The following is a 27,996-nucleotide window of genomic DNA, read 5'->3' as shown; positions in this document are numbered from 1 at the left end:
ACTGCTCAACACGTAACGAAAATATTTATTTAATATAAAATTATAAACATTAAACACGACTAGTAGATACCAGAGATATAACAACATTAATAAAAATTCTATTAAAAAACTAGTAACGGGCAGTTTCTAAAATTTTGATCAATTAGAGTTTAAATGGATGTTCCTTTTTCTTCTTATTCCTCTTTTTTTTATTTTTAGCTCATCAAATATGAAATTTACGCAGATAACAATGGAAATGATTAAAATGCTCTTTTTGGTGCACTTCTTTTTATAGCCGCTGATAAAACTACTATATTTAATTGAGATTTTCTATTTCTATTCTTGAAAGACACTTGCAATTTAAATCTTTTCTTTAGTCCTGAAATGGGGAAAGAGGGATTAGCCTTTAAGTATGAGAATCTGACATAACGTAAGATATTTTATTTTTTAACTCATTTTCAATATTCAGTAGTTTTGAAGGTAATTTTTGAAAATTGGACTACTTGGCCCTGTTATATCTTTTTTCTTTTTATCTTAAAAAGACCCTGAAAATGCTTAAGCACTGTATTCATGAGAACTTTAAGGTGGAGGGAATCTGTGAAGGGCAGAAAAAGTTATGCCCAGACCCCCACAAAGCATAAAAGGCTTTTTAAAATACATCAAAATTAATTATTACTTTAAATAGCCTAATAGTTCAGTTTATTTTAATGATGGGAATGCTAACCCACATTTTCTTTGAAAATTTTTTGTCAAAGAGTAGAGCTTCCAAATAAAACTTGCATAGACAAACGAACGACACTTAAATACACAAAAATGTAATACATCCACATACGCAACAACTGTACTATTTATAACGCTTTTTCTGTATTGTATGTACAGAGCAGAGAAGTTTTTGTGACGTAGCAGATTATAAACTATAAGGTAAGTTGACATACACGAGGTGTTAGGTGAAGTCAGCCACTTTCAAGGTCACGGTCTCATCTTGTAAAATCGTTGTCAAGTGCCTCTTACTTTGGCTTCGAAGAAAATGACAGAGACTGTTGTTAAACAGTACTATCATTACAAAATCACTATTATTGAAACAACTGTGAAAAAAAATTGACAGTTTAAAAGAAAAAGTTTGACCTATGCAATTGTCAGTATAAACATTAGTAAATTTCTGGATTATTGGCATTTAATTATCTTGAAAAGTAGTCGAGTTAGGGTGGCGAAAGCTTTGGACTGAATGCAGGGCCCAAGACATTTCCTGGTAGGATATTGTCAAGCTGCTATATCCACTATTTCTTTTTTTCGGGGTTTGGAAGGTCTATACATTTATCAACTTTGGCAAAAAGCAATTTATCTTAAATTTGGGATTTTAGTCTATCTTTCTTTGGCTCTAGTTTTTGAAAATACAACCATGATTATATATATAGGCAAATTGGACTATATATAAACAATTTGACTTCGTCTGTTATAATCTACAAGTGTCAATTTGGCAATTATAATTGCGAAAAGGCAAGGTAGAACCTCAACAGGTTGACTCTAGTTCGGCATTGTGGAGTGACATACATGAGAGGTGTAGCATATGTGGAAAACAGTAACAACGGCAATCAAAGGGGTAAAATTAACCTTGCCCTTGATGCCCATTTAATTGGACAATCTGTCTTGGCTTTTTCTACAATTGGCCATCACTTTGACTTTTGCCACAACTATTCCCTTTTCATTAATTCAAAAATCAACGGACTCGGTCGAAGCCTTCGGCCTTGACCTCGATTTGAAAAAAGCTACTCTCCCTGTGTGCGCGAAGCGCACACAGAGAGAGACATATACGAAACTCTACAACCAAAGACTACATTACTTAATTGGCTTGATTCAATTTTAAAGTGCGGGTGCCCTGGGGCTTTTTTAGTAGGATCAGGATTATTTTTTAATTAAAGAGATAGTTTGTAAAAATGTTGAAAAAACCTTTAAACCAAAATTTGGCTAAGGTTGAGGCTGGAAATATTTTTATTGCACCTCTTTTAGATGCAGTTCTATTTCTGAAGTTTTTATTTTGATAAGTTTTGTTTTGTTGGAGGTTATCAAAGATACCTTTTGGGGATTGAAGTGGTGGAGGTAAATTTCTTTAAGAACACTTCCTTGTGCATTGTTGAGGCTCTGGATCCATTCCAGAAAGTTCTATCCACCTAACTCAACTACTTTCCAAGATATTATAAGCCCTTTATCTGGAATTTTACCAAAAATATTCAGTCTTGCAAACAAATAATATAACTTAATAAGGATCTTTTTCTTATAACCAAGTCATTACGTTATGCGAAAAGGGTCAAAATTTTTTAAACATTTCGTAGCGGATTATCAGGACATGAGGCCTTCTTATGAGGACATGGATAGTGCCTGATACACTCCGCAAACGCTCGATCACACTCACACAGCTGCTGAGCACAACTCCCTTGTGGACTTGAAGCACCACTTTTGATTTCTGAAAACACAAAAGTTGATATTATTACCAAACATTGCTCACACATAGAGGTTACTATTGGTAAATATCTGTGCAGATTAGAATTACTTAAATCCTAGGGGTTTAAAAAGTGATCGAAACAATATTTAACGTGTTTTCATTTTTCCAGGAAATACTGTACGTTGAAGCGATTAATTCTGTGAGAAGAATAACAGTATTACGGTTAGATTAGAAGATAAGGCTAGTAGATGGTTTCATATTGAATCAGGAGTCAAGCTGAGTTGCGCTATATCCCCATTTATTAGAGAGGATTTTGATCGGCTTTGTCCTAAGAAACATAGCAAAGGCTATGGGAGAGTAGTAAGTGTATTTGTAATCAGATTAACATGTACATAAAAAAAGTCACAAACGCTTAAAAAATAAACAAAAATAAACGCACACACAAAGAAAAGTGATTGAAACTCACTTCTAACAAACAATAATTGATGTGGAACAAGGACTTTACCAAAACAGGTCCAGTTTGCTACTCCAATACAAGACACCATATTATTATTTGCCATCAGGATGCCATCAGCCATCAGGCATCAGGCAGGATGCCATCAGCCATCAACCATAGCCATCAGGATGATGGCTATATGGCAGAGTTCTCAGATCGACGGTGTTTTGTATTAATTAACTTTAATATACAGTATAGCTTTGTTTTAGATTATAAAAAGTCAGAGATTAAGTTTAAAATTCTTTCTTGATGCCAGAAAAAACTAGGGTTAAAACTGTAGTAAAACATACTTATTTACAAATTTATATCAATTTATTTTTATGGAGAGTATTGTCCTTGAGAAACTCGCTACTGCAAAACGGTATGTTGGATAAACAGAAAATGTTATGGTAATAATAGAGTCGAAACATAATAGCTGCCTTTAGTTTGATTTAGAATATTTATCAGGACTGTTTCTATAAGTTTGCTTATACCACACTCATAATGAGTGATAAAATTGCTAAATTTTCGGTCTTTCTTCAAAATAAATATGTACAGTCATTTGTTAAAAGAAAACATCTGTGAAAACACTTGAACAAGAATGATGCTGCTAAATTGGGATCCAAAATAGAATTTTCGTGTTTAGGCTTTGACTTGAGTGAAATGCTAAATTAATTTGCTAAATTAATCTTTTTTTTCTGGCAGCGGTTGTATTGAACGACAACCACAAAAAGATGACAATAGCTTAACAATTTGATGATTTGTTTTGGCTTTTGTGTGTCGGGAATAGTGGCTTTTAAAAGAAATTAAATAAAAAAAACAGGTTTTTTTAAATGAAAGTAAGGAGCGACATTAAAACTTAAAACGAACAGAAATTACTCCGTATATGAAAGGGGCTTTTCCTCCTCGACACCCCGCTCCTTACGCTAAAGTTTTTTATTGTTTTAAAAAGTAGAGTTGCGAGAAAGAATCAAACTTTAGCGCAAGGAGCTGGGTGTCAAGGAGGAAAAGCCCCTTTCATATACGGAGTAATTTCTGTTCGTTTTAAGTTTTAATGTCGCTCCTTACTTTCATTTAAAAAAACTTGTTTTTTTTATTTAATTTCTGAAAGTTTTTTAATTAATGCATGTCTGATTTTGGCTCTCCGTACATAAATTATATAAAATGAAATTTGCATATTAATTATTTTTTTGGCTAAATGGCTTTCTCTTAGTTTTGATCAGACGATTCTGAGAAATAAGGGGTGGGGAAGGAGGTCTTGTTGCCCTCCACTTTTTCGGTTACTTAAAAAGGCACTTAGATCTTTTATTCTTAACGAACGTTTTTATTAGTAAAAAAAAAATACGTAACTTAAGAATTAACTTGCGTAACAAACTTTTATATTCTTATATTTTTGATTATATATATGAGGGGGCTGGTCCCCTCGTTAATACCTCGCTCTTCACACTAAATCTTGTTTTATTCCAATTCTTTAAGAATGACCCCTGAATCAGAAAGGCCGTAGAATAAATAGTTGAAATTATTAAAAAAAATTTTAGCATAAAGAGTGAAGTGTTTATCTCCTCCTGAATACCTCGCTCTTTATGCTAAAGTATTTTTAGAACCCCTCATATGCGTAATAATCTCTATTCCTTTTTAAGTTTTAATGCTTCTCCTTACTTTCGATTGAAAAAACTTTTTCATGTTTATATTTTCATTGTTTTTTTTTATAGTAATGCTAGAAAGTCCTGCCCCCTTTTCATTGAATTTCTCTTCCCCCATGAAATATTCCTCCAAGGAAAGATCCTTCCATATAGCCCCCTCCCCTGAACCCCACACCCAAACCAAAAAAATCCCCCTGATAACGTCGGTACACTTCCCAGTAACCATTACTGTATGTAAACATTGGTCAAAGTTTGTAACTTGCAGCCCCTCCCCCAGGGACTGTGGGGGGTAAGTCATCCCCAAAGACATAGTTATTATGGTTTTCGACTATGCAGAACAAAATGGCTATCTCAAAATTTTGATCCGTTGACTTTGGGAAAAAAATGAGCGTGGGAGGGGGCCTAGGTGCCCTCCAATTTTTTTGGTCACTTAAAAAGGGCACTAGAACTATTCATTTACGTTAGAATGAGCCCTCTTGCAACACTCTAGGACTACTTGGTCGATACGATGACCCCTGGGAAAAAAAAAAAAAAAAAAAAAAAACAAATAAACACGCACCCGTGATTTGTCTTCTGGCAAAAAATACGAAATTCCACATTTTTGTAGATTGGACCTTGAAATTTTTTCTATAGGGTTCTCTGATACGCTGAATGCGATGGTGTAATTTTCGTTAAGATCCTATGACTTTTAGGGGGTGTTACCCCCTATTTTCCAAAATAAGGCAAATTTTCTCAGGCTCGTAACTTTTGATGACAAAGACTAAATTTGATGAAACTTATATATTTGATTTCAGCATAAAAATCCGATTCTTTTGATATATCTTTTAGCATCGAAATTCCGTTTTTTAGAGTTTCGTTTACTATTGAGCCGGGTCGCTCCTTACTACAGTTCGTTACCACGAACTGTTTAATTTCACTTTTTTTCATCTTTGAACATCATCTAAAAAATCTTAATGGGAACAATATCAGACTCTCATCTGTATCATCAACTAAATTCTTAGTTATTCATCATTATCATTTGTCAAACCTTTCCAAATTCTGAAAACCCAAATAGTTTCAAATATTTTGACTATATAAACAAAGTGGTGATTAAAAGCCAGCAAAAAATAATTCAAGTATAATTTTAATTGTGCAAAACTCAACCTAACCGAAGACAAAACCAAGCTAAATTAAGTCCCTACATGATTGTATGAGATACTAAAGTTTACACAAATACCAATCATAGTGACGATCACCTCATTTTGAATCAGCATGGCAAATTAGAACTAAGGAAAAAATCAACACCAACCATAAGCCCAAACAGCAAGCAGAACTCAACCAGAAAAATCTAACCCAAAGCTTTCAACCCAAGGGAATCAACCATACGATGAAAAATAAATCCAACCTCCAAATTTCCGTCTTAGCAGCCCACCCTGCTTTGGATAAAAGAAATAAAGTGACATTCAACTGAAACAAAGCCTAGTCTAGCTGAAAAGGTAAATTAACATAAAATTAAGCTCATATTTATTTTTGAGATTTTTCCATTATGAAGTATGTTTCATTACTTGGGAATGGGAAGTACATTTCTGCTGGCTTACAGGTCTTATTTTTTGCTAAGCTTTGATTTGTTAAAGACGAAATGCTTGGCTTATATTTGGCTTATTCATTCTTGAGATCTGTGGACTACTGCATAATCTTTTATTACGCTAATTAATTTATGTAAGCAATACTTTGGTTCTGGCTTCCTTTTTATATGCCTCTGATTTCGATTAATAACGATTAAGCGAAATTGCCACTTGTACGTTTCTAGCCTCTTTAAGGTTACAGAAAGAGTGAACGTTGATCCAATTTAATGAATCTGAAGTAATATTTGTAAAAACGATGCGGAATCCCCGCCTGAAGCCAAAAAGGGTGGCTTTCACTTAATTTTGAGCCAAAAGGTATACGAGTTGATGTTGAGCTTTATAGGCTAAGTCGAAGAACACTACATGAAGCTGTTTTGCCAAGCTTTCTTTGGTTCCAACCGTGCTTCTGTTTTCTAACAAAAACCTCCACCCAAGAAGGCAACTATTCAGGCATGTCAAATTTAAGTCAAAATGAAACTTATGAATGTTTGATATATGCTACCGTTTTATGGCTCATTGGCAAAATACACTGTTTTACACATAGGCAGCCCAATAGCACTGCCTAAGTAAAGAGCAAAGGGAGCCCCCGATATTATTATTTTTTCTTTTGACGAAGGCACTTTATATAGAAAGAGTTTTGTAGAAACTTCGAAAAGAATTCATTCAATTGTAAATGGAAAGTTCTAGTGCCCTTTCTAAGAGTCAAAAGTGATTGGAGGGCTACCAGGCTTTAACCCACACTAATTCCCCAGACAAATTCAATCAAAATTTAGAGATAGCCATTTTGTTCTTGTTCTAGTAGCTATGTATTTTGAGATGTTAATAATCTACAGCGTTCGGGACAACGGCTGTAAGCTATGCATTTCAACCATTGATTACAAATAACATTTATTATAGAGACAGCTGGGTATGTTTGACCTTCAGAGTCCGAAAAGACAAAGGGGCATTCAGAAACACTGATAAGAGTGTTGAACTAAATAAAAACAATTTATGGGCATATTAGTTGTCAAAATGGCGTAACTCAGGAATTACTCGGATGTCAAAAGGGCACAACTTAGGAATGACTGATCGTGCACGCTACTGCTACTGCTACTACTTCTGCAACTACTACAACTACTACTGATACCATTACGCTCAACACAACTACTTTTTCTGAAACAATTAATACCAAAGTCGTGGGTATTTAAGGGAAAATTTTAGGAAATGTTGAAGGTTGAGATGAATTAAATCCATTCATACTATGTGCATGCAGATTTTAGAAAGTTCATATCAGCAATGTCTTTCGAAAAGCTTACCGTATCAAGCTGAAGCCTCTAGGCTGGTAAGGACAATCCTTGGTGATCTGACATCCTTCATCCGCAGAATGTATTCTACCAATCTTATCCTTTCTCTTATTATATATTATCCTCTCTTAGCCTTAGAAAATGAGATTAATCCAAGTTTTTCGTACAGCGTACTATTGAGATACGGCCAATCAGTCAGGTACTCGAAGCAACCCGTATGCTATTTGTTTTGAAAATATATAGCAACTCATCTTCCGTTTTTCTAGGAGCCCACACTTCAGGGCTATACTTGACCTTTGTCATCACTGTAAATTCCAGCATTCTAATCTTGGTTCGCAGACTTATCTTTCTATTCTTCCAAACTTTTTTCAACTGTGAAAAGACACCCTAGACCTTGGATATTTTACTTTTAACATTTTCCCTGCACCCACTGACCTTACTAATAATAGTACTTGGGCAAGTATAGCCTTGCACTTGGTCGATCTTCTCGTTTACCCAGCATCACCTCTTCACCTTCACTTATTCCTTATTTAGTGACTTAGTCTTCTTGACATCACTTTTTGAGCCGATTCTCGCACCCCGAACTCGTAAAACCTCTAAAAGTCCATACATGTTGTTAACACTTTCATTTAAGATGATTAAATCATAAGCATAATCAAAGTCCAGGAGAGTATTGCTTCTCCATTTGATTTTGTGTTCTCCCATTGTCTTTGCTAAGCTCCTTAGAATAATCGTCCTTCGAAATGATTCATATAAACGGGATTGACAGCAACTTTGCTTGAACTGTTGATTTAATACAAAACTAGCTACTAACCTCACTTTCTACCTTAACTGCAGCAATATTCTTCTCGTAAATAGCAACAATCATTTTAGTGTATTTATTTGGTATACCATACCAGAATAGGGTCTTTGCTAAAGAACTTCCATCAGCTGAATCAAATGCTTGCTTATAATCTGTAGAATCAAGGAACAAATATGTTTGATGACTCAGGCACTTCTAAATTATTAATTTAAGACTGAAATTTGGTCGACGTAACTTCTACCCTTCCTAAAACCACACAGTTTTTTTTCTCTTAAAACGTAATCTACAGAATCTTTAAGTCCAAAAAGTATTATTATACTAAGTAATTTACTTCCTCCAGAGCCCAGGTTAATACCTCTATAATTGCACAACTAATTCTTGTTACCTTTCTTATGGAAAGGCTTAGTAAGAGTTTTCCTAAAATTGCTAGTTACTTCTCTTTTTTCAAAAATCATACTCAGCAACTTAGTAACTTCAGTATTCAATAGCTTATCTCTATCCTCACAACTACCACATTTTAAAAAGCTCGTTTATAACACTATCAGCACCTGGGGCTGATTTAAATATCTTCATTGACCTTGTGACCATTATTATAATAAGTTACAAATCATGCTTGTTAATAAATTATTTCCAGTAAAGAGGAGAGGGTGGCATAAATTTCAATAAAAATTCAAACATAGGACCCTCTTAATCACCATAACCATCTTATACACAATATTGTTCACAATAAATAATTGGAAGAAAAGGGCAAATAAAAAAGGAGAAACAAAAGAAAAATAAAAAAGACGAAAGAGGAAACTTTACCGCAAAGAGGTGAGCCGTTAAAGCAAATCCACTTGTAACGGGTAAAATACATTCTCCAAAGTTGGCAATGGTCGGCATTTGCGTAACATGCATCATGCAAAAGACAACACCTGTGAAAGGCAGTAGAAATAAGAAAAGAAGATAGCGTTCCCTATTACAAAAAAATAACTTCCAGCGTAGCGATGGAAAAAAATAAATTTTATTTCAATTTGCTAGCAGCAAAGTGAATGTATATTTACGTCTTGTAAATTGTTTGTGGTTTTCCTTCGATACAACTATAATTTAAAAAAAAAGAAGAAAAAATGATTATTTGATTTGGTTATCTACTTATTAATAAGATTGTTTTTTAAGTAAATTCGCCTTCCATGTTTAATATTAATTTTTGTGTATCAGATAGAACCCAATAAATATCTCTTCAAAGCAGCTAGAAATTGTATAGTAAATATTCAGCAACAAACTCGGCTTTCCAGTTAAAAACTTGAGATTGACTTAAATATCTATTTTTCCAGCACTTGAAATACAAGAAAACCAAAAGGATACAGAGTAAAAAAGCTGTAAACCCAAGACAAAACCGAAAAAGAGAGAAGATCTCTTAATTGTAATTATTACCACAACGCGGTCTTCCGTGATTGCATTGCCATCTATAAGGCGTGAAGTAAAGTAGGGTTTTACGGCACCTAATTCTTCCATAGCAGCTATCATGATCCTTACAGCACCTAAATTATTAAATTTCAAGTTAGTTTTTTTGACAATACAATTTACAAAGGAATGAACGGCTCATCTACCTGGTCATTTGGTTTTTATCACGTGTTTGCTGAGCCTACAATCACAGCCTTTCCATACAAACAGTCGAGTAAACTACAGAAAAAGGATTTATCAAATGATAGGTAAAAAAACTAAAATATATGCATTTGCTCACAGAAGTATAGAAGGCCAATATAGAAGTATAGTGAGGCGAAAACATTCTTCAGTCCGTCATATGAGAAATATTTTCCTTCAACCAACATTTTTGAAAACTAAACAGTTATCAACATCTATGCACTCCAGCAAATGCAAAAATATTTTTTCCTATGTTTTCCCTATAAGCAATTATAAAAGTATCCTGTTAGCCGAATCTGTGTCTATTGAAAATTCCGTGACTTTTCAAGTACCGCCAAAGCCTAGAATTAAACCTATTGCCATTCGCGAGTTAGTCTGTTTGAACCAGTATTGCAGATAAATTTTGTATTTATTAGGAAACAATTGTTTTTGTTTCAAGTTTTGTTTTAAGATTCAACTTAATTCCTTGCTTCCGTCATAAAACCTTTTTTTAAAAAAAAGCTAGTGTCCAACAGATATGCCCTCAGGGAAAACATGGCCCACAACCCCCCTCCCCCAAGGCACAGGAGAAGGACCATAAACTATGCAAGTTTCCCATTGTCTACATAAAGTATTGAAATTTAATATTGGGGGAAGGGAAAATGGCCGACCAATTTTTGCCTCCAATCCATGCATAAGAAACGTATTTTCTCTATAAGCTCTCATGAGACTGATTATTCACGGTTAAGTAACTAGATAGATCAAAAGGTACTATACGCTGTCATGTTGTCAATTGGGGGCTGCATTATCTCGGGAAACGGCTCGGGAAAAGCATGTTTGATCGTGTGTATCCAAAAGCCTAAGGGTAGTAAATTGACACTTTTAGGGAATGTTGAGGGGGAGCCACCCTACCAACTCCCGGGGCTGTCTCTTTTGAGATTCTTTTCCTTGTTTTACTTTGTTTAATTACAAAAATGAAAATCAATGGCCAGTGGCGTCATTTTACCAAAATCTTGGGGGGGGGGCGTTACTGAAGCTAAATTCCTGAAGACAAGTGAAAATGACAGCGGAAAACGGAATTTGAGGCAAATATTGCCATAAAGGCAAAGATATACTAAAGAAAACAAATCTTTTTCCCTGGATGCTTGAATTATGTAGACATATTTTAGTTTCCACAAGACCCCCGATGGTGCTAAATTATAGCTGGAGGGGTGGCGTGTAAGCTGGGGTCTGGGGGTGCAGTTACCTTCTTGCCCCACAGTAAGTTTTGTCCCTGATTAAGGCATCCAAATTTGCATCTCTATCAAGCGAAGAGATAATATTCATCCATGTTGAAGCCCTGGCTGTGTAAAAGAGCCTCATGACTAATTCAACAACTGAAAGGGTAAAATTTTAATCATTCATATGCACCACCACAAGTTACATTTACAATTCAACGGATTTTTTTTCAAAAATAACACGTTATTTGTGCTTATCGCAACCCATATAAGAAGATAACTAATAATTGAAACAAAGTATAAGATAATGCATAATGATAAATAAGTATTTTAAGAAATAATGAATATCAAAATATAACCGCAATTAACTTGGAGAAGAATACAAGTCTTTTCACACAAGTTTTGAGCAAAAAAAAAATATGAAAATAATGAAAATAAAATCCTTTCAAGAATGAATTTAAACTTAATAATAAAATATAACTTTTCTTCTTTAATACATCAGTTGCGCAATTTTTTCTGAAATGAATCGTAGAGACGACCTTCTCTAGCAAGACAATTATGATGTATGATTGTCAGATGGCAACTAGTGATTAACCTCCCGTTTACTCTGTGTGTTTTTTTTTTTGGCAGCTATGTGGTTAAAAGCTTTTGTCAAATGAAATCTTGTGGTTAAAAAACTGCTATTTTTTATCTTCGTCTGACATTCTAATCGTATATTCTGGGTATGCAGGAAATAAGTTTAGTACAGGAAGGGGACTGATTGCTCTCCAGCAGTTTGTCTCTTAAAAAAGGCACTAGAAGTTTCAATGTTCAAATGAATGAGTCTTTCCAATATTCCTACTACAAACCACTCCGTATGAATTGGCCTAGTGAAAAGAAAAACAACCCATGGAAATCATTTCACTCTTTCTGATGGATGTGCCGCTAAATTGATTCTGTAATAAATTTGTTCAGCTACTTTGAAGCTGAAAACTTTACTATTGATGGTTTGATCATCGCTTACGTTGAATGAAGCTAAAGTAAAACATGAGTTCTAGTTTCGCTAGTTGTTAGTGGAACTCATGGTGAGCAAGTGACGTCTGACGAAAACAAAACCCATTTATTTGGAAAATGTGGAGGTGGAAATGCAATTCAACCAAGCAAGCAGCAGTCTCCAGATGCATCACCTTTGTTGGCTACTCTTTCTCCAGCAAAATAGAAGAATCCATAGTGAATAAAAACAAGCCTAAAGGGTCCGAAGGAATTTTAATTAGCACTTGCGTGGTTTACTGCATCTTTAAAGGTTAGTACTGAGTATTCTGCCACAGTTTGTTGGCGTTGGAGATGACAATGATATTGATCTTCTAACGGAACGTATCTTTTTTCTTCATTTTAATTATTTACTCTTTCAGATTCTCGCTGTCGCTTGTCTTTTAATAGCAATTTTTTTGTTTTTCACTTCTATTTTGACACGTTCTGATACTCCTTTTCACATCCGTTCCAGAAAAACAATCTTATGTTATTATCTCTCATTTTTACTCATTCTGATTCTCGCTGTCGCTTTTAATTCAAGCAACCGTTTATCTTCGAACTGTATATTTCCTTTTCCGCAATTTGTAAAATCTTCTAGCAACATATTGCTTTGTTCTTCATTTAAATTATGGTTCGTTCTGATCCTGTTGTCGCATGTCTTGTAACTGCATAGTTTCTTGTTCTTCCCTTTCGTTTTTGACTCCTTGTAATTCTCACTGCCGACTATCTTTTAACCTTTTTCTTCAATTTTTTTTCTTTTTTTAAATGACCTATACCTTACCTGATCGGATTGGTCTTATCACATTTGATGGTCTAGGTTGTTTATTTTCACCCGTGAATTTAAATTTCTCAGGTGATCTTTTGATCTCATCTCATTTGATGGTTCAATTTGTTCATTTGAGGAACTGTTAGTTTACGTTTTTGTCCTCTAGGTATTATGAAGCTCCTTGAAACGCCTTCGGTATTTTTCAATTTCTTTTTGATTAGTTCTGGTTCCCGTTATCACATGTCTTGCAGTCACATATTCCTCTGTTCTTCCCTTTTGTTTCTGACTCTTTGTAATTTTCACTACCACTTATCTTCTAATTGCATATTTCTTTGTTCTTCACTCTTGTTTTTAGCTTGGTGTAATGTTCGTTTTCACAAGTATCCTAACTACAAATTTCTATGTTCTTTGTTTTCGTTTATCATTACTTCAGATATTTTTTCAATAGCCTTTGCCCTAGCCTCTTGGATCAACTTCAACCAGGACACTTGTATGGGATCTCGATTGTATGAATTTTTTCATGAAGATGAAAATTGAATTAGGAGAAAACAATATATAAGCATATATACATATATACATTTTTATTAATATACAAAATTTACAAACATTATTAGGATACTTTAACATTAAAAGATGATCTAAGCAAAGTAAAATTCCGTAAATTGCCCAAAAATATACATCGTACTGCACTTTTTTATCTGGAAGTTTATGATTAAGACATATCATTTCCAAATCCAATTGTTCAAAAAGACTATTCGAATCATTGAGAAGTGAGTCAATAAGGTCATTTGTGTTAACAGACAATACATAAGCTGGAGCATAAACGTGAAATTATCTGTCAACTGTTTGTTACATTTTTTTTGTAATTGAGCTTGCTCTTTCAACACTCATTGGGTTATATTCTGTCTTTTTGTCTGAAGGTGAGTGATTAGTGCATATTGCATCCAAAGTAATTTCTTCTAAAACATCATCAGAGTCAGTCAAAAATATTTGAATAAGTTCGGCAATTGCTTGTGGAATTTTGCTGTGGCCATTTTGTAGCATGCAGCTCCTTGAAGTGGGGATACTCTCGACCATTGTTCACGTGAGCATCCATAACTTCAGGATCTACATACCCGGGGCAGTATTTCATCTTAATCTTCCCTCTAAGCTTGATGATCTAAAGTTTGCTGTGTTTTCAGTTCCACTATTCTGATTCTCATGGGCCTTTTTGCTAAGGTTGAATCTTTATTGACCAAGAAAATGCATAAAAAATGTATGACTGCATAGAGAGAAAACAATATTTAATTATATTAAGAAAAATGGCAGTAGTAGTAGTGGTAGTAGTAGTAGTAGTAGTAGTAGTAGTAGTTGTTGTTGTAGTAGTAGTAGAAGTAGTAGTAGCAGTAACCAGAGCAGTCGTAGTCACAGCAGTAGTAGTATTAGTAATAGAAGTAGTTGTAGTAATAGTAGTAGTAGTAGTAGTATAGTAGTAGTAGTAGTAGTAGTAGTAGTAGTAGTAGTAGTAGTAGTAGTAGTGGTAGTAGTAGTAGTAGTAGTAGAAGTAGTAGTTGTAATAGTAGCCACAGTAGTAGTAGTGGCAGTAGTAGTCAAAGCTCTTTAACATAGGGACAAAGCTCCTTAACATAGCGAAAATAGGAAGATCGTAATACTGTATTTTGTAAAGGTCGAATCTTAAGTTCTTTAACATCTGCCTCCTCCATCCACTTCGGTCCATGGCGAGTATTTGCTCGTCGCCCTGTCTGATGTTTGCCATCGTCAAGAACTCGGACGGGCTGTCGGACCACCGTTTCTTCTGTCGGCCACGAAGTCGCTTTTAACGAACTTCGATAGAATCGAAGTAGTAGATCATCTTTGAGGGTAGATGTGGTGGCACTTGTAGCAGGTGCCCGAGCCATCGTAAGGTTTGCTCGGCTGCTTGAGTTGAAAACCAAGACTTCTTTGTGAGCTACAGAAGCTTCTCATTGCTGACAAAGTCGGACCATAGTAGTCCCTCGATCCTCCTCAGGCTCTTCACATAAAATACATCACATTTCTTGAGGGTTGCAGCTGATGCTTGCCATGTCTCAGCTCCGTAAAGCATCACAGAGCCGACTAGAGTGTTGAAGATCCGCAGTTTCATTATGCGACTGATGTTTGGTTTTCGCCAGATATGACGATTCAGTCTGACCATGACGAAAGACGCTTTAGATAGTCTTGCTTGCAGCTCGGGGAGAAGCGAGCCGTTTGAAGAAATTATGGAGCCCAAATATGTGAAGTCTCGAGCAACCACGATGCTAGTGGTGCTTTCCAGGCTAAATGGAGAGTTAACAATAGGAGAAGACGGGTCTATGGCCATAATTTTAGTTTTGTTCCAGTTTATATGCAGTCCTACTTCGGCAGCTTCTTCTTGTAGAATTCGGAGCGCTTCTTGCAGCGACTCCATGCAGTCCACCAGAATGGCCAAGTCATCGGCAAAATCAACATCTGTGATGGCACGATCTCCAAATTTTAGTCCAAGCTGAGATGTGAAGTAGTTTTTATCATAATGTAATCTACGATGACACTGAAGAGCTCTGGGGCCGCTGCACATCCTTGGCGCACCCCTGTCGTAATTTGAAAGAACAGGCTGAGCCGACCATTTACTTGTACACAGCTCTCCGTCCCATAGTGGAGCACCTTGAGGAGTCAGCAATATTTCTCGGGTAGGCCAGTCGACTCTAGAATCTGCCAAAGAGCTTTTTGATCGACTGAGTCGAATACAGTACGAAAGTCAACAAAGGCAATAAATGCTTTCTGTCGAAACTCTGTGGTCTTCTCTACTATTTGTCGAATCGTAAAAATCTGCTCGATCGCTGAACGATCCGACATAAAACCAGCTGGCTCTGGTCGCCAGATTGTTCGAATGATGTTCCGACATCGATCCAGCAGGACCATTGAAAACAATTTGCCAGGGACTGACAGTAGGGCTATTCCCGGGTAGTTTGAGCAGTTGCTTCTTTAGCATTTTCTCTTCCATAAGGGGATGATGACACCCTTCCCCCAATCCTCGGGAATTATCTCCGTTTGCAAAACCTTCATATTTTAGAAGCTCTGAGTTTAAGCTGCAGATACTAGCAGCTTTATTATTCTTGAGCCTTTTTACTGCAAGTCCAATTTCTGTGGGGCTGAAAGGCTCATCTGGAGGAGCATCTGTTTCAAGTCTTTGACTGCAAGGTTGGCTGGGTTTATCGTTAGGAGGCGTAGACGGGCTAGCATTGTTGAGAAGTGAACAGAAATGGTCCTCCCACCCCTCAAGACAAGAACCTTCATCAGAAAGCAGTACCCCATCTCTGGACAGGACGGGACCCAAGGTGGGAGTTTTATTTGTATTGAGATTTTGGAGATGCTTTAATAGGCTGCCAATGTCTTTCTTTTTTGCAGCTAGTTCAATTTCATCTGCTTTCCTTGCAACAAACTGGGTTCTATCCCGGCGAATAAGTCTGTTCCACACTGCGTTGAGCCTTCATTATGTGGCCATGTCCCCGAGAAGTCTTGCCTTCCGTCTTTGCTCTATGACTTGCAGTGTTTCATTAGTTAGCCACGATTTCTTTGGTTAACTCCTCTTCCCAAGCACTAGTTGTGCTGCTTTGCTGGTCTGCGATTTAAAATGCTTCCGGAGATCTTTGCTGCTATTAAGTGATCTAAGGGGCTCGAAGCGATTAGATATCTCGATACTGCCCTTCTGGCGAGTATCTGGCTCCTTTAGTTTCCCAATATCTGCAGCGACCGGTTTTCTTTCCGATCGTTGTGCATGGAGGCGAAGCCGGAGATTGGCGCACACTAGCCTGTCGTCTGTTTCCAAGCTCTGCTGATCTGTAAGTTCTGGAGTTCTTCACCAAAGATCTCCAGCGTTTGGAAGTAATGACGTGGTCAATCATCTTCTGTGTATGACTGTCGTTACTATACCATGTGTACTGATGAATAGTTTTGCGTTAGAAATAGGTGTTTGCAATGCAAAGGTCGTGAGATCGGCACAGTTCAAGTAGACAGATTCCATTGTCGTTAAGTGGATCGGGGGATACAGGACCAAATGTACTGCGCCATATACCCATATCATCGCGCACTGTTACATTAAAATCACCAAGGAGAACAGTTACTTCATGGGGGGGGGGCACTGTCGCAAGGGATCTGGACAAAGCTGAGTAGAAATCCTCCTTAGTCATATCATCAGGATCGTTGGTCGGGGGATAGAATAGGATGACAGTCACCTTGCCATGCTTGTGTCCAAAGCGGGCCTTCATTAATCTGTCAGATACAGCTTCATTTAAAAGTAAGGCCTTTCTTGCATCTTATTTTGTATCTTGTTTCTCCGCATCTTATTTTTATCAGATGCAGAGAAACATTTTTAAACAGGTTTCAAAAATACCACACGCAGTGCAAAAACACATTATATAGCCGGCCAAAGGTTCTCGTATTAAACTGGCCCTTTACCCTGGCGAGAAGACCATAAGATTTTCTTAATTTCTCTTTCAAAGAAGCAATTATAAGCTGCCTATGTGATCTGATTGAAGTCCAAAACGAAAGACCTAAATACCTAAATGAACTGGAAGATGATATTGTGGTGGGACCAACTTGAATTGCATCATTGGAGGCAATCTCCTTTCCAAAGACAAGAAATTCTGTTTTGGAATTAGCAACGAAAAGGTCAATTTCTTTCAGTCCAGGACATACAACATCAGCACCATTTTGGAGTACCCCAAGATATTCAGCCAAGAGAAGAATGTCATCGGCACAAGACAAGTGGTTACTTTTTGCCTTTTGATGCCTTTCACGAATTGCTAGAGAAGTTGCATGGGCATTCTGCACACCAAGAACTTCCCCAAAACAAAATTGGTTGTCGCCATGATTACATTTAGTGCTTATTTCATTTTAGATTAGCATCTCAAGAAGCTTGCCAGCCGTCGAACATACTGTAACTTCTTTATATATGTAAGAGGATTTTGGGTCTGTATTCTTCTTAAAAATGCACATTACTAGACCTTCGCGTAACGCATCAGGAATATGCTGCTGGGCGATACAAGTCTGAAGGAAAATAGCAAGTCGTTCAAACAAGTATACTGTCCCGTACATCAGGTGTTTGGGTTGCAAGCCGCCTGAACCTGATGCTTTACCTGATTTAAGACGGCAGATATGTGCCTAAATAGAAGTTGGTGTTATAATGACATAGAATTTAGTATGGTCTAGCTGTTTAAAATGAACCAAAAGTATAGATCTAAAATTTGTTTCAAGAAAAGGTGGATCTTCAGAAAATAATGAGGAATAATGGCTTTCCCAAGAGCCTAAGTCAATCGGATTGTCCTCAGATGAACAAGTAGAGGTAAATTTTGACATGTAACACCACATTAGCTGGGGCTTATTTTTGATAATCCGCGAAAGATTGCAGATTTGACACCGTTTCCACTGCCGCAATCACGTTTTCTTATATTTTATATTTCTGTATACACGCTTCGTATATTTGACGATTTGAAATAAACAATCTGTCCTTGGATAACCGCTGTCTGCCCAGATACGAAACCAGAACTTATGTCGAGGTTTAGCACTCTGAAGCTTATCGTCTTCACTCCATCCTTTTTTACGCGTCCCACTCTGAAGTTTGGTTAAAGGAAGAGAGACTGAAGCAGCAACTTAATCGAATAACTAATCCCGAAAGGTAAAAATCCGAAAAGTGTTCCCATTTATGGACATATATAAAAGTTGAAATAAGATCTGGACTTTTGACAACATAGCATCTAATATCGTCCAATATAGAGAGAGATCAAGACGATTCCAGCAAGGTTTGAAAAACTACTTAGGCTTTGGCACATGAAGAGGCAGAAAATAGGCAAGTCGACATTGCAAACTTAAGTGATCGCTTGTTAGGATGCCACTTGAAACGTCAACCATTGTACCTTACATCTGTTGGGCGTCTGTTAGAACGAAATCCAAATCGGAAGTGAACCCCGAGTTGTGAACATAAGAAAACGGCTTCGATTTTGGTAGCAGAATAATGCCACTAGGAAGGGAAGATCGTTATTTTGTATGTGAGGAAATTTTTTCACGGGGGATTTGGCGGAGAGACTGTTTTGTACGGGGGCGGGTGTTCATGTTAAAATAGATTTGACTAGAAAGTCTAATCCAACTCTTTGTATGTGTAATAAAAATAAATAAATCAAGCAATTAATTTAAATGTAAGGTAAATGACAGCTTTACTTAGCCTTAGATTGGGAAAAGCATAACGTCTTTTGACTTTTGGATATTTTCAAACATCTTTTGTAAATTTTAGAGCAGGAGCACAAAAACTGTGGTTCAATATCACTTTCTAGGCTTATAATGAAAGAAAGCTTAAAATGGCAACGTTATGTATTACAAATAAAGAAGAGACCCTGCTAAATTTTTTGTTTTGACTCCCCATCATCGGTCTGATAAATGTAAGATTTCTTCTAAAATGGTTTAAAAAAGTCATAAGGAAATATTTTTAAAGTTCCAAGGTTATTCTGTATAAAATTTCATATTTTAGCTTGACAAGATTTGCTTTTTTTAACATCACACAAGAAGGATACAGGCACATATCTAAACAGGGAGGATCATTTACAACAATTACCAACAAAATATTTTTGGACCATCACACTAAAATCTCAAGTATTATGGAATTTTGCAAAAAAAAATGAAAATGTGGATTTTTTTTCTCTGTTGCTCGTTTTATTTTTTAAGGCGTTCTGAGACACTTTATAGTTCGTTTTTGCATTTATATCCCATAATAGGTATTTAACCCCGAAATGTTAAACTAATTACTTTGCTATCATCATTAAATCGAATGTGGCATAAAGGGTGCATTTTTGCATAGTTTTCCATTTATTTTACTTCCCAAAGCACCCAGCATTTAAAATGCTTAACAGACAATTTACCTACTTATCGATGCCGTCAACAACTCTTCCATGTCCAAGAAAGCCACAATAGCACCCATATCCAGTATATTTGAGTGGATCACATTTTGTTGCACATTTGATAACTTGCCCAAGCTGTATGACGTCTCGCTTGTTTCTTTGTTGCGATATGGAACCTGAAAATTTATAATACTTTTGAAACTATAATGGAAGAGTTTAAACGAAGCTGGCTCAATCCCACTAATGTTTTTTAGTAGTGAGCTGTCTTTTTCTCATTCCTCACTCTTTACTTTAAGTTGGATTTTTCGCCCATTGCTTTAAAATAACTCAAGGAGCACAAGAACAGGATTTGCTCAGGATTTGACTTATTCAGGAGAAGCATTCAGCTCTCCTTAAGCTTACGGATACATTTTCATGTGTTTTGTGATATTCATTCTTCTTTCTTTCTCTTCTTCAAGCCAAGGTTGACCTTCGTAACATTATAACGCATAGTCTTGACTGAGACTAAGGTCATCAATTTTTCAACATAGGAGACATCAGCTCCATTTAACGGCTCATACATTTAAGCAGCGATGTGCAGAAGCTTCTGAGGATTTAAAGATCCTTTAACCTATCGGTGTTGCATTTTTTTGTGCTGTGGCGTTAGCTTTTTGGTTCCCAGACTTCAGTTTGATTTTTAATTCGACTATCATGAGAATATGACCTAAGTTGGCATCTGCTCCTCAAAAGCCCCTCATGTCAAATAGGCTACCTCTCCTATTGGATTTGTGACTTTACTTTAGACTTTTAGTTTTTTTATTTTGATTTTAACCAATAATAAAACTGGGTGACTGGTGGTGAGCAAGCAAAACAATTACTCATTAAATAAAAAGAGGCTATTTTATCCAAGTTGTTTCCTCAGTTTTCACTATCAGGAAAGGATTGTAAAGGACGCATTCATGTTTTGGCATTGAAGTTAAAGGCTGTTTATTGTAAACAACCCACATTTTTATGTGTTTTAATGAGATTCCACAATCAATGACGCAGTTGATTTACTTTCTCTGTAGCATCTTTGTTAGCTCTTTTTTTCTGCATGAATTCAGTTTTTAACTAGACTGCTAAAGGTCAAAACTCTTAGTTTATGAGTATCACCTGGCGGAAATTTTCCTGCTATTGTCTATTAGTGAAGCTTCCGTTAATAATTAGTTATGATTCAATACCACTATGCAGTAGAAGAAAGGAAGAAAATTGCATATATCATATAATCTTCAACTGGTACAACAATCGATTAAATGAAGATGATTAGAATTGTACCGCTCTGGAAGCAGAAATTTCAAATTTCCATCAACATTAAATTTTCACTTTCTTTTAAACTTTGCTTTGTGAGAGTACCTAGTTATATTACAAGGTGTCCTTTCACTGATATTAAAAACTATAGATTATGAACTGTTTTTTATAAATGGGATTTAAAAGTTTTATGTGTCTAAAGACGGTTTTACTGTTAATTCAAACTAGACATCTTTTTTTGTCACCATTTAGATTAGTTCGATGTAAACTAAGCAATGTTCATTGACCTTTCTACGTACAGGGATGAACAGAAATTTGAACATCATCTCGTAAATAACCTTGTTGATAAGATAAAAAAGTAAATAAGAAAATACTGTGCTAACTAGTTTACTTAAAACATGAAATCAATATTCCACAAAATCGCAAAATGGTCCTTATTAGATTTTTTTCCAATTGATAGTGCAGACCGACATCAAAACCTATAACGGAAATAATTTATGTTATGTAAGAAAGAATTAACGCTCTCCTCGGCCTCTTTGTGCCCTTCTTCGGCCCTCGGCCTCTTCTTTTCAGAAAGCATTTTAGAATTCAATTTAGCTGATGGTAATTGCAAGGGTTTACGGTATATACCAAATACCTTTTTAACCAGATGGACTTGAAAAGCTAATATTTAAACCAAAGGAAATTCACTTATTTTTTTTTTCCTTTTATTACTATCGGCTAAACCGTTGTTCTATGGCATACAGTGATACTGTGGAATAAAATAAAAATTGTTGTTCGCTTGCTAGAAGTAGCACTTAGCAGCAAAGCGACCCCTTAAGTTGCTCAAAATGAGCATTAGGACTTGACATTTCTCTAAGAAATTAGTCATCTACTGAGGGTCAAGCAGCATTGATTTAACAGAACAATAAAACAAATACATACGAGAATTACCTACTTTGGAATAATAAAGCATTTATATGATTAAAAGCTTGAAATCTCCTTTTTGTGAATTTCAAACAGGCTGAATTTCGTCATGTAATTTTCACCAGTATCATAAGGCTTCTCAAGGGTTTTCCCCCTCCCCCTTTATTTTCTCAAACTATTAATTTTATTTAAATTTCTGTGAATAAAATTAAAACTAATGAATTTTTCAGACTTCCAATCTACAAAATTATGATTTTATCGTGAATATTATTACCGTATTCTTGTTTTTCTCAAGGCTTTTTTTTTCTATTGATTCGGGTCGCTCTATATAAAATATCAAACAGTTCGTGGTAACGAACTGTAACAAGGAGCGACCCGGCCCAATAGTAACCAAAACCCTAAAAAAATGAAATTTTGATACCAATAGTTACATCAAAAGAATCGCATTTGAATGCTGATTTTAAATGTATAAGTTTCATCAAGATCAGTTATACCCATCGAAAGTTACAAGCCTGAGAAAATTTGCCTCATTTTAGAAAACAGGGGGTAACACCTCCAAAAAGTCATACAATCTTAACCGAAATCACACATCAGATTCAGCGTATCAGAGAACCTTATTGTAGAAGTTTCAAGCTCCTATCTACAAAAATGTGGAGTTTCGCATTTTTTGCCGGAAGACAGATCACAGATGCGTTTTTATTTGTTTTTTTTTTGTTTATTTTTCTTTTTTTTTTGTTTATTTTCCCAGGGGTGATCGTATCGACTGAGTGGTCCTAAAATGTCGCGAGAAGGCTCATTCTAACGGAAATGAAAAGTTCTAGTGCCCTTTTTAAGTGGCCATACAAATTGGAGGGCACCTTGGCCCCCTCCAACGCTAATTTTTCCAAAAGTCACCGGATCAAAATTTTGAGATAGCTATTTTGTTCAGTATTGTCGAAAAACCTATTAACTATGTCTTTGAGGACGACTTACTCCCCCGCAGTCCCCATGGGAGGGGCTGCAAGTTACAAACTTTGACCTGTGTTTACATATTGTAATGGTTACTGGGAAGTGTACAGACGTTTTCAGGGGGATTTTTTTGGTTTCGGGGAAAGAGATTTAAGGGGGGGGGTTACGTGGAAGGATAGTTCCATGGAGGAAGAGAATTTCAATGAAGGGGGCGCGGGATTTTCTAGCATTATTTGAAAAAACAATGAAAAAATAAATATGAAGAGCTTTTTCTACTGAAAGTAAGGAGCAGCATTGAAACTTAAAACGAACAAAAATTATTATGCATATGAGGGGTGTACCTCCTTGTTATACCTCACTCTGTGTGCTAAAGTATTTTTAGTAATTTCAACTATTTTTTCTACGGCCTTTGTGATTAAGAGTGTGATTTAAGTTCTAAAGCTTAAAGCTCTAAGCCACTAAAGCTTAAATGAAACATTTAAGCTTTAGTGTAAAGAGCGAGGTATCGACGAGGGTTGAACCCCCTCATAAACGCAATAAAAACATACGAATATAGAAGTTCTTTACGTAAGTTAATTCGTGAGTTACGTATAATTTTTACCAATGAAAACGTTTGTAAAAAATTTAAAATTCTACTTGTAATCAAAAAAGAATCAAAATAATCAAGTAAAAATTGGAGGGGAACTTGGCCTCCTCCTTCACTCTTTTTTTCTCAAGGTATTCTGATAATGGCAATTAATTAATGTGCAAATTTTGTTTTAATTATTTATGTGCGGAGAGCCAAGATCGAAACATGCATTAATTCAAAAACGTCCAGTGATTAAATAAAAAAAAAAGTTTTTTTTTTTAATGAAAGTAAGGAGCAACATTAGAACTTAAAACAAACAGCAATTACTCCGTATATGAAAGGGGCATTTCCTCCTCAACGCCCCACTCTTTAAACTAAAGTTTCTTACTGTTTTAAAATGTAGAGTTAAGAGAAAGAGTCAAACTTTAGCGTAAAGAGCGGGACATTTGGGAGGAAAAGCCCCTTTCACATACGGAGTAATTTCTGTTCGTTTTAAATTCTAATGGTACTCCTTACTTTCATTTAGAAAACTTGTTTTTTTTGATTCAATACATCAAAAGCAATTGGATTTTTATGCTTATTTTAAATACATAATCAAACAGTTCGTGGTAATGAATTGTAGTAAGGAGCGACCCGGCTCAATAGTAAACGAAACTCTAAAAAACGGAATTTTGATACTAATAGATAAATCAAAAGAATCGTATTTTTATGCTTATTTTAAATATATAAGTTTCATCAAATTTAGTCTTATTCATCAAAAGTTACAAGCCTGAGAAAACTTGCCTTGTTTTGGAAAGTAGGGGTCACACCATCGCATTCAGCGTATCTGAGAACCCTACTGTAGAAATTTCAAGCTCTTATCTACAAAAATGTGGAACTTAGTTTTTTTTTTGCCAGAAGACCCATCACGGGTGCGTGTTTGTTTGTTTGTTTGTTTTTTTCCCACCAGGGGTGATCCTATCGACTAAGTGGTCCTAGAATTTGGCAAGAGGGCTCATTCTAACGGAAATTAAAAATTCTAATGCCCTTTTTAAGTGACCAAAAAATTGGAGGGCACTTAGGCCCCCTCCCACGCTCATTTTTTCCCAAAGTAGATGGATCAAAATTTAGACAGCCATTTTGTTCAGCATAGTCGGAAAACATAATAACTATGTCTTTGGGGCTGACTTACTTCCCCAGAGTCCCCAGGGGAGGGGCTGCAAGTTACAAACTTTGACCAGCGTTTACATACAGTAATGGTTATTTGGAAGTATACAGACCTTTTCAGGGGGATTCTTTGGTTGGGGGGGGGGTTGAGGGGAGAGGACCACGTGGGAGGAATTTCTCTTGGAGGGATTTGCCATGAGAGAAAAGAAACTCCATGAAGAAGGCGCAGAATTCTCTAGCGTTATTTTTAGACAAACAATGAAAAAATAAATATGAAAAAGTTTTTTCACTGAAAGTAAGGACCAGGTTTAAAACTTAAATTAAACAGAGATTATTACGCATAAGAGGGGTTCATCTCTTCCTAAATACCCCACCCTTTACGCTAAAGTACTTAGTAATTTCAATTATTTATTCTACAGCCTTTGTGATTCAGGGGTCAATCTTAAAGAATTGGGACAAAATTAAAGCTTTAGTGTAAAGAGCGAGGTATTAACGAGGGAGCAAACCTGTTCATATACATTATAAAAATACGCGAATATAGAAGTTTGTTATGTAAGTTAATTCTTAGGTTACGTATATTTTTTACTACTAAAAACGTTCGTTGAAAATTAAAATTCTATTTGCCTTTTTCAGTAACAGAAAAATTGGAGGGAAACTAGGTCTCCTCTGCCACCCCTTTTGTCAAAATCGTCTGATCAAAACTAAGAGAAAGCCATTTAGCAAAAAAAAAAAAAATGCGCAAATTTAGTTTTAATCATTCATTTGCAGAGAGCTAAAATCAAACATGCGTTAATTCAAAAACGTTCAAGAATTAAATAAAAAAAACAAGTTTTTTTAACTGAAAGTAAGGAGTGACATTAAAACTTAAAACGAACAGAAATTACTCCGTGTATGATAGGGGCTGTTCCTTCCTCAACGTCCCGTTCTTCACGCTAAAGTTATTTACTGTTTTATAGAGTAGAATTGAGAAAAAGAGTCAAACTTTAGCGTAAAGAACGGGGCGGGGCGTTGAGGAAGGAAAAGCCCCTTTCATACACCGAGTAATTTCTGTTCGTTTTAAGTTTTAATGTTGCTCTTTACTTCCAGTTAAAAAAAACTTGTTTTTTTTATTTAATCGATTAAAAGAAACGTTCTAATATAGTAGTTTATCAATGAAAAGTAAAGAACTATATTAAAACTTGAGAAAAGTGGAAATGAAGTCCTATAATAATCAAAGTTTAAAACCACCCGAAATTACTGTCGAAAAATAATTGAACATAAAGCAAACATGCACAAATATACTCGTAGATGAAAAGTTAAATCCGAAAAGGAGTTAAAACTGAAATTAATACTCATATCAAGCTTCAGACAAGCTAAATTTACAATATATAGGAGTTTGATTACTACCCCATACCCCTTAGACATAAACTTCTACAATGTATTATATCATTTGCATTTTGTCTAAAAACCAATTCAACAGTGCACTTTAATTTTTTAAACCTCGGTGAAAAATAAAAAATATAAGCGCTATAATAATCAGGATGACTGGAAAGGACTAACGAAATTAAACTGATTATTTAATAATATAATTCTAATTTTCCGAATTATCAGCAACTCAAGATTTAAAGTCTTTTGTTAACAGTATTTATTCCCATTGTTCAATATTTCCATCGTAGAAAATTAAATTTCAAATTCATCCTTAAGCTTGAATTATTATAAGACTTTACTTTCACTCGACTTAAGCTTTGATGCAGTTCTTTACTTTTTTTTTAGAAAAACTTCATTTTTGGAATTTTTTTAAAGAAAATATTAATGTATTTTTGACTTCCGAAATTTTATTATCGGTTAATGTAATGGGTATTTAACCCGTTTTCCAGATTTTCGGCTTAAAAATTAAAATATAAGAATCTAATATACATTCTCAATTTTCATTCGGTGATCCGATCAAACAGTTCGTCACCGAAACTCTAAAAGGAGTTTTGATACAAGTAAATATATCATAAGAATCGAAGTTTTATGCTAATTTCATATGCTTATTAAGTTTAGTCTTACCCATCAAAGGTTACGAGCCTGAGAAAATTTGCCTGATTTTCGAAAAAAGGGGGAAACTCCATAAAAGTAACAGAATCCTAATGTAAATCACACCATCAGATTTAGCGTAATAGAGTACCCTACAGCAGAGGTTTCAAGCAAGCTCCTATTTGAAAAAATGTGGAATTCTCTTATTTTTTGCCATAAGAAAGATCATGGATGTGTGTTTATTTGTTTGTTGTTCTTTTGTCTTTTTTTCCAGAGGTGATCGTATCAACCCAATGACCCTAAAATATCGTGAGGGGGCTCATCTAAACGAAAACTAAAAGTTATATTGCTCTTTTTGTAACTGATCAAAAACTTGGAGGTAACTAGGCCCCCTCCTAAGCCCCTTTTTTCTCAAAATGGCCCAATCAAAAGGTTGAAATAACCATTTTGTTCAGCATAGTTGAAACGCCAAATAATTAGGCCTTCGGAGATATCATGGCCCCCCACAGCCCGTGAAGAAAGGTATTTAAGTTAAAAAATTTGCCAATTGCTTACATATTGTATTTATTAATGGGAACTATACATATATTTTTCTGGGGGCGGGGTGAATATTTTGCTGATGGGATTTTCTACGGGAGTAATTTTCCATAGAGAAGAAAGTTTCTAGGGGGAGGGGGGATTTTTCATGGGAAAATTTTCACTAGGAATTTGCCAGAGCTCCTATACGAAATTCTTCTTATGTATTACTGTCTCATTGCCGACTGAATTTTACGCGTGGAGATACTCAAGGTGATTGTCTGGGGTAAATTTTCACCAGGATTGAATTGTCTAGAGAATAAATCAGTTGGAAGGAAGAATTTATCTGTGGAGATAGCCAGACTTCCTGGTATTACTTTAAAAGGATCAAAATTTGGATAAAAACAATTTTTTTCAACCGAAAGTAAGGAGCAACATTAAAACTTAAAACAGACAAAATTATTACGTAAATAAAGGGGTTGCTCCTAACACAGCACCTCGCTCTTTACGCTAAATTTTGAATGCTATCTCAATTTTTTAGGAACGGCTCCCGAAATACTGTTTGTTTAATTGGAACAATAAGCAGCTTTTTTAAACGTACTAAAAAAGAAGTAGCTTAGAATAATCGACTCAAGCTTTTTAGACAACCTAATAAAGTATTTTCATAATCGGATTTTTTTATCAGTTCGCTAAAGAATTATAGGTACTTACTTGGTATTACTAAAATAACAAAAATCAAATATTGAAAAAACATCACTAGTCGATCTTTTATTCCTAAGCATGCAAAGAGCTATTCAGCAGATATTCCAAGATGGTTTTAGTTCAACGGCACCAAAAATTACATATGGTAAATCTATCCAGGAAATCAATCAACTATTTAGAAAAGCATTTAACAGTCTTGTTGATATTTGTTAAATAATAGTAAAAAATCGCTTTTTGGGT

General features: G+C 35.5%; 1 protein-coding gene and 1 long non-coding RNA gene across 6 annotated transcripts in view; one reads left to right on the top strand and one right to left on the bottom strand.

The window, feature by feature from the left end:
- Positions 1-27,996, top strand: part of LOC136035318 (uncharacterized) — a 117,962-nt gene that overhangs the window by 5,484 nt on the left and 84,482 nt on the right. For 3 of the 4 annotated variants that reach the window (XR_010619390.1, XR_010619389.1, XR_010619388.1), the window contains exon 3: positions 2,589-2,779. The exons of the other annotated variant lie outside the window; for it this stretch is intronic. This is a non-coding gene — a long non-coding RNA (uncharacterized LOC136035318). The remainder of the gene's footprint in view (positions 1-2,588; positions 2,780-27,996) is intronic. 4 annotated transcript variants of the gene reach the window in all.
- Positions 8-27,983, bottom strand: LOC136035317 (basic phospholipase A2 PA-12C-like). Of its 2 annotated transcripts, none has more exons than XM_065717029.1 (4): positions 27,766-27,983; positions 19,732-19,882; positions 9,640-9,746; positions 8-2,440 (listed from the first exon to the last, which is right to left on the bottom strand). In XM_065717029.1, the coding sequence occupies exons 1-4, from the start codon at positions 27,806-27,808 to the stop codon at positions 2,295-2,297; spliced, it is 447 nt and encodes a 148-aa protein (XP_065573101.1). In that variant the 5' UTR covers positions 27,809-27,983; the 3' UTR covers positions 8-2,294. The 2 variants fall into 2 exon arrangements, with proteins under 2 accessions (XP_065573101.1, XP_065573100.1); XM_065717028.1 differs by lacking the exon at positions 9,640-9,746 and adding an exon at positions 9,031-9,140 and having other exon boundaries at positions 27,766-27,981.

The sequence above is a fragment of the Artemia franciscana genome, chromosome 14 (genome assembly GCF_032884065.1).
Source record: "Artemia franciscana chromosome 14, ASM3288406v1, whole genome shotgun sequence".
NCBI lineage: Eukaryota > Metazoa > Arthropoda > Branchiopoda > Anostraca > Artemiidae > Artemia > Artemia franciscana.
The sequence above is the reverse complement of the archived record's forward strand: the minus strand, read 5'-3'. Positions and strand labels throughout refer to the sequence as shown.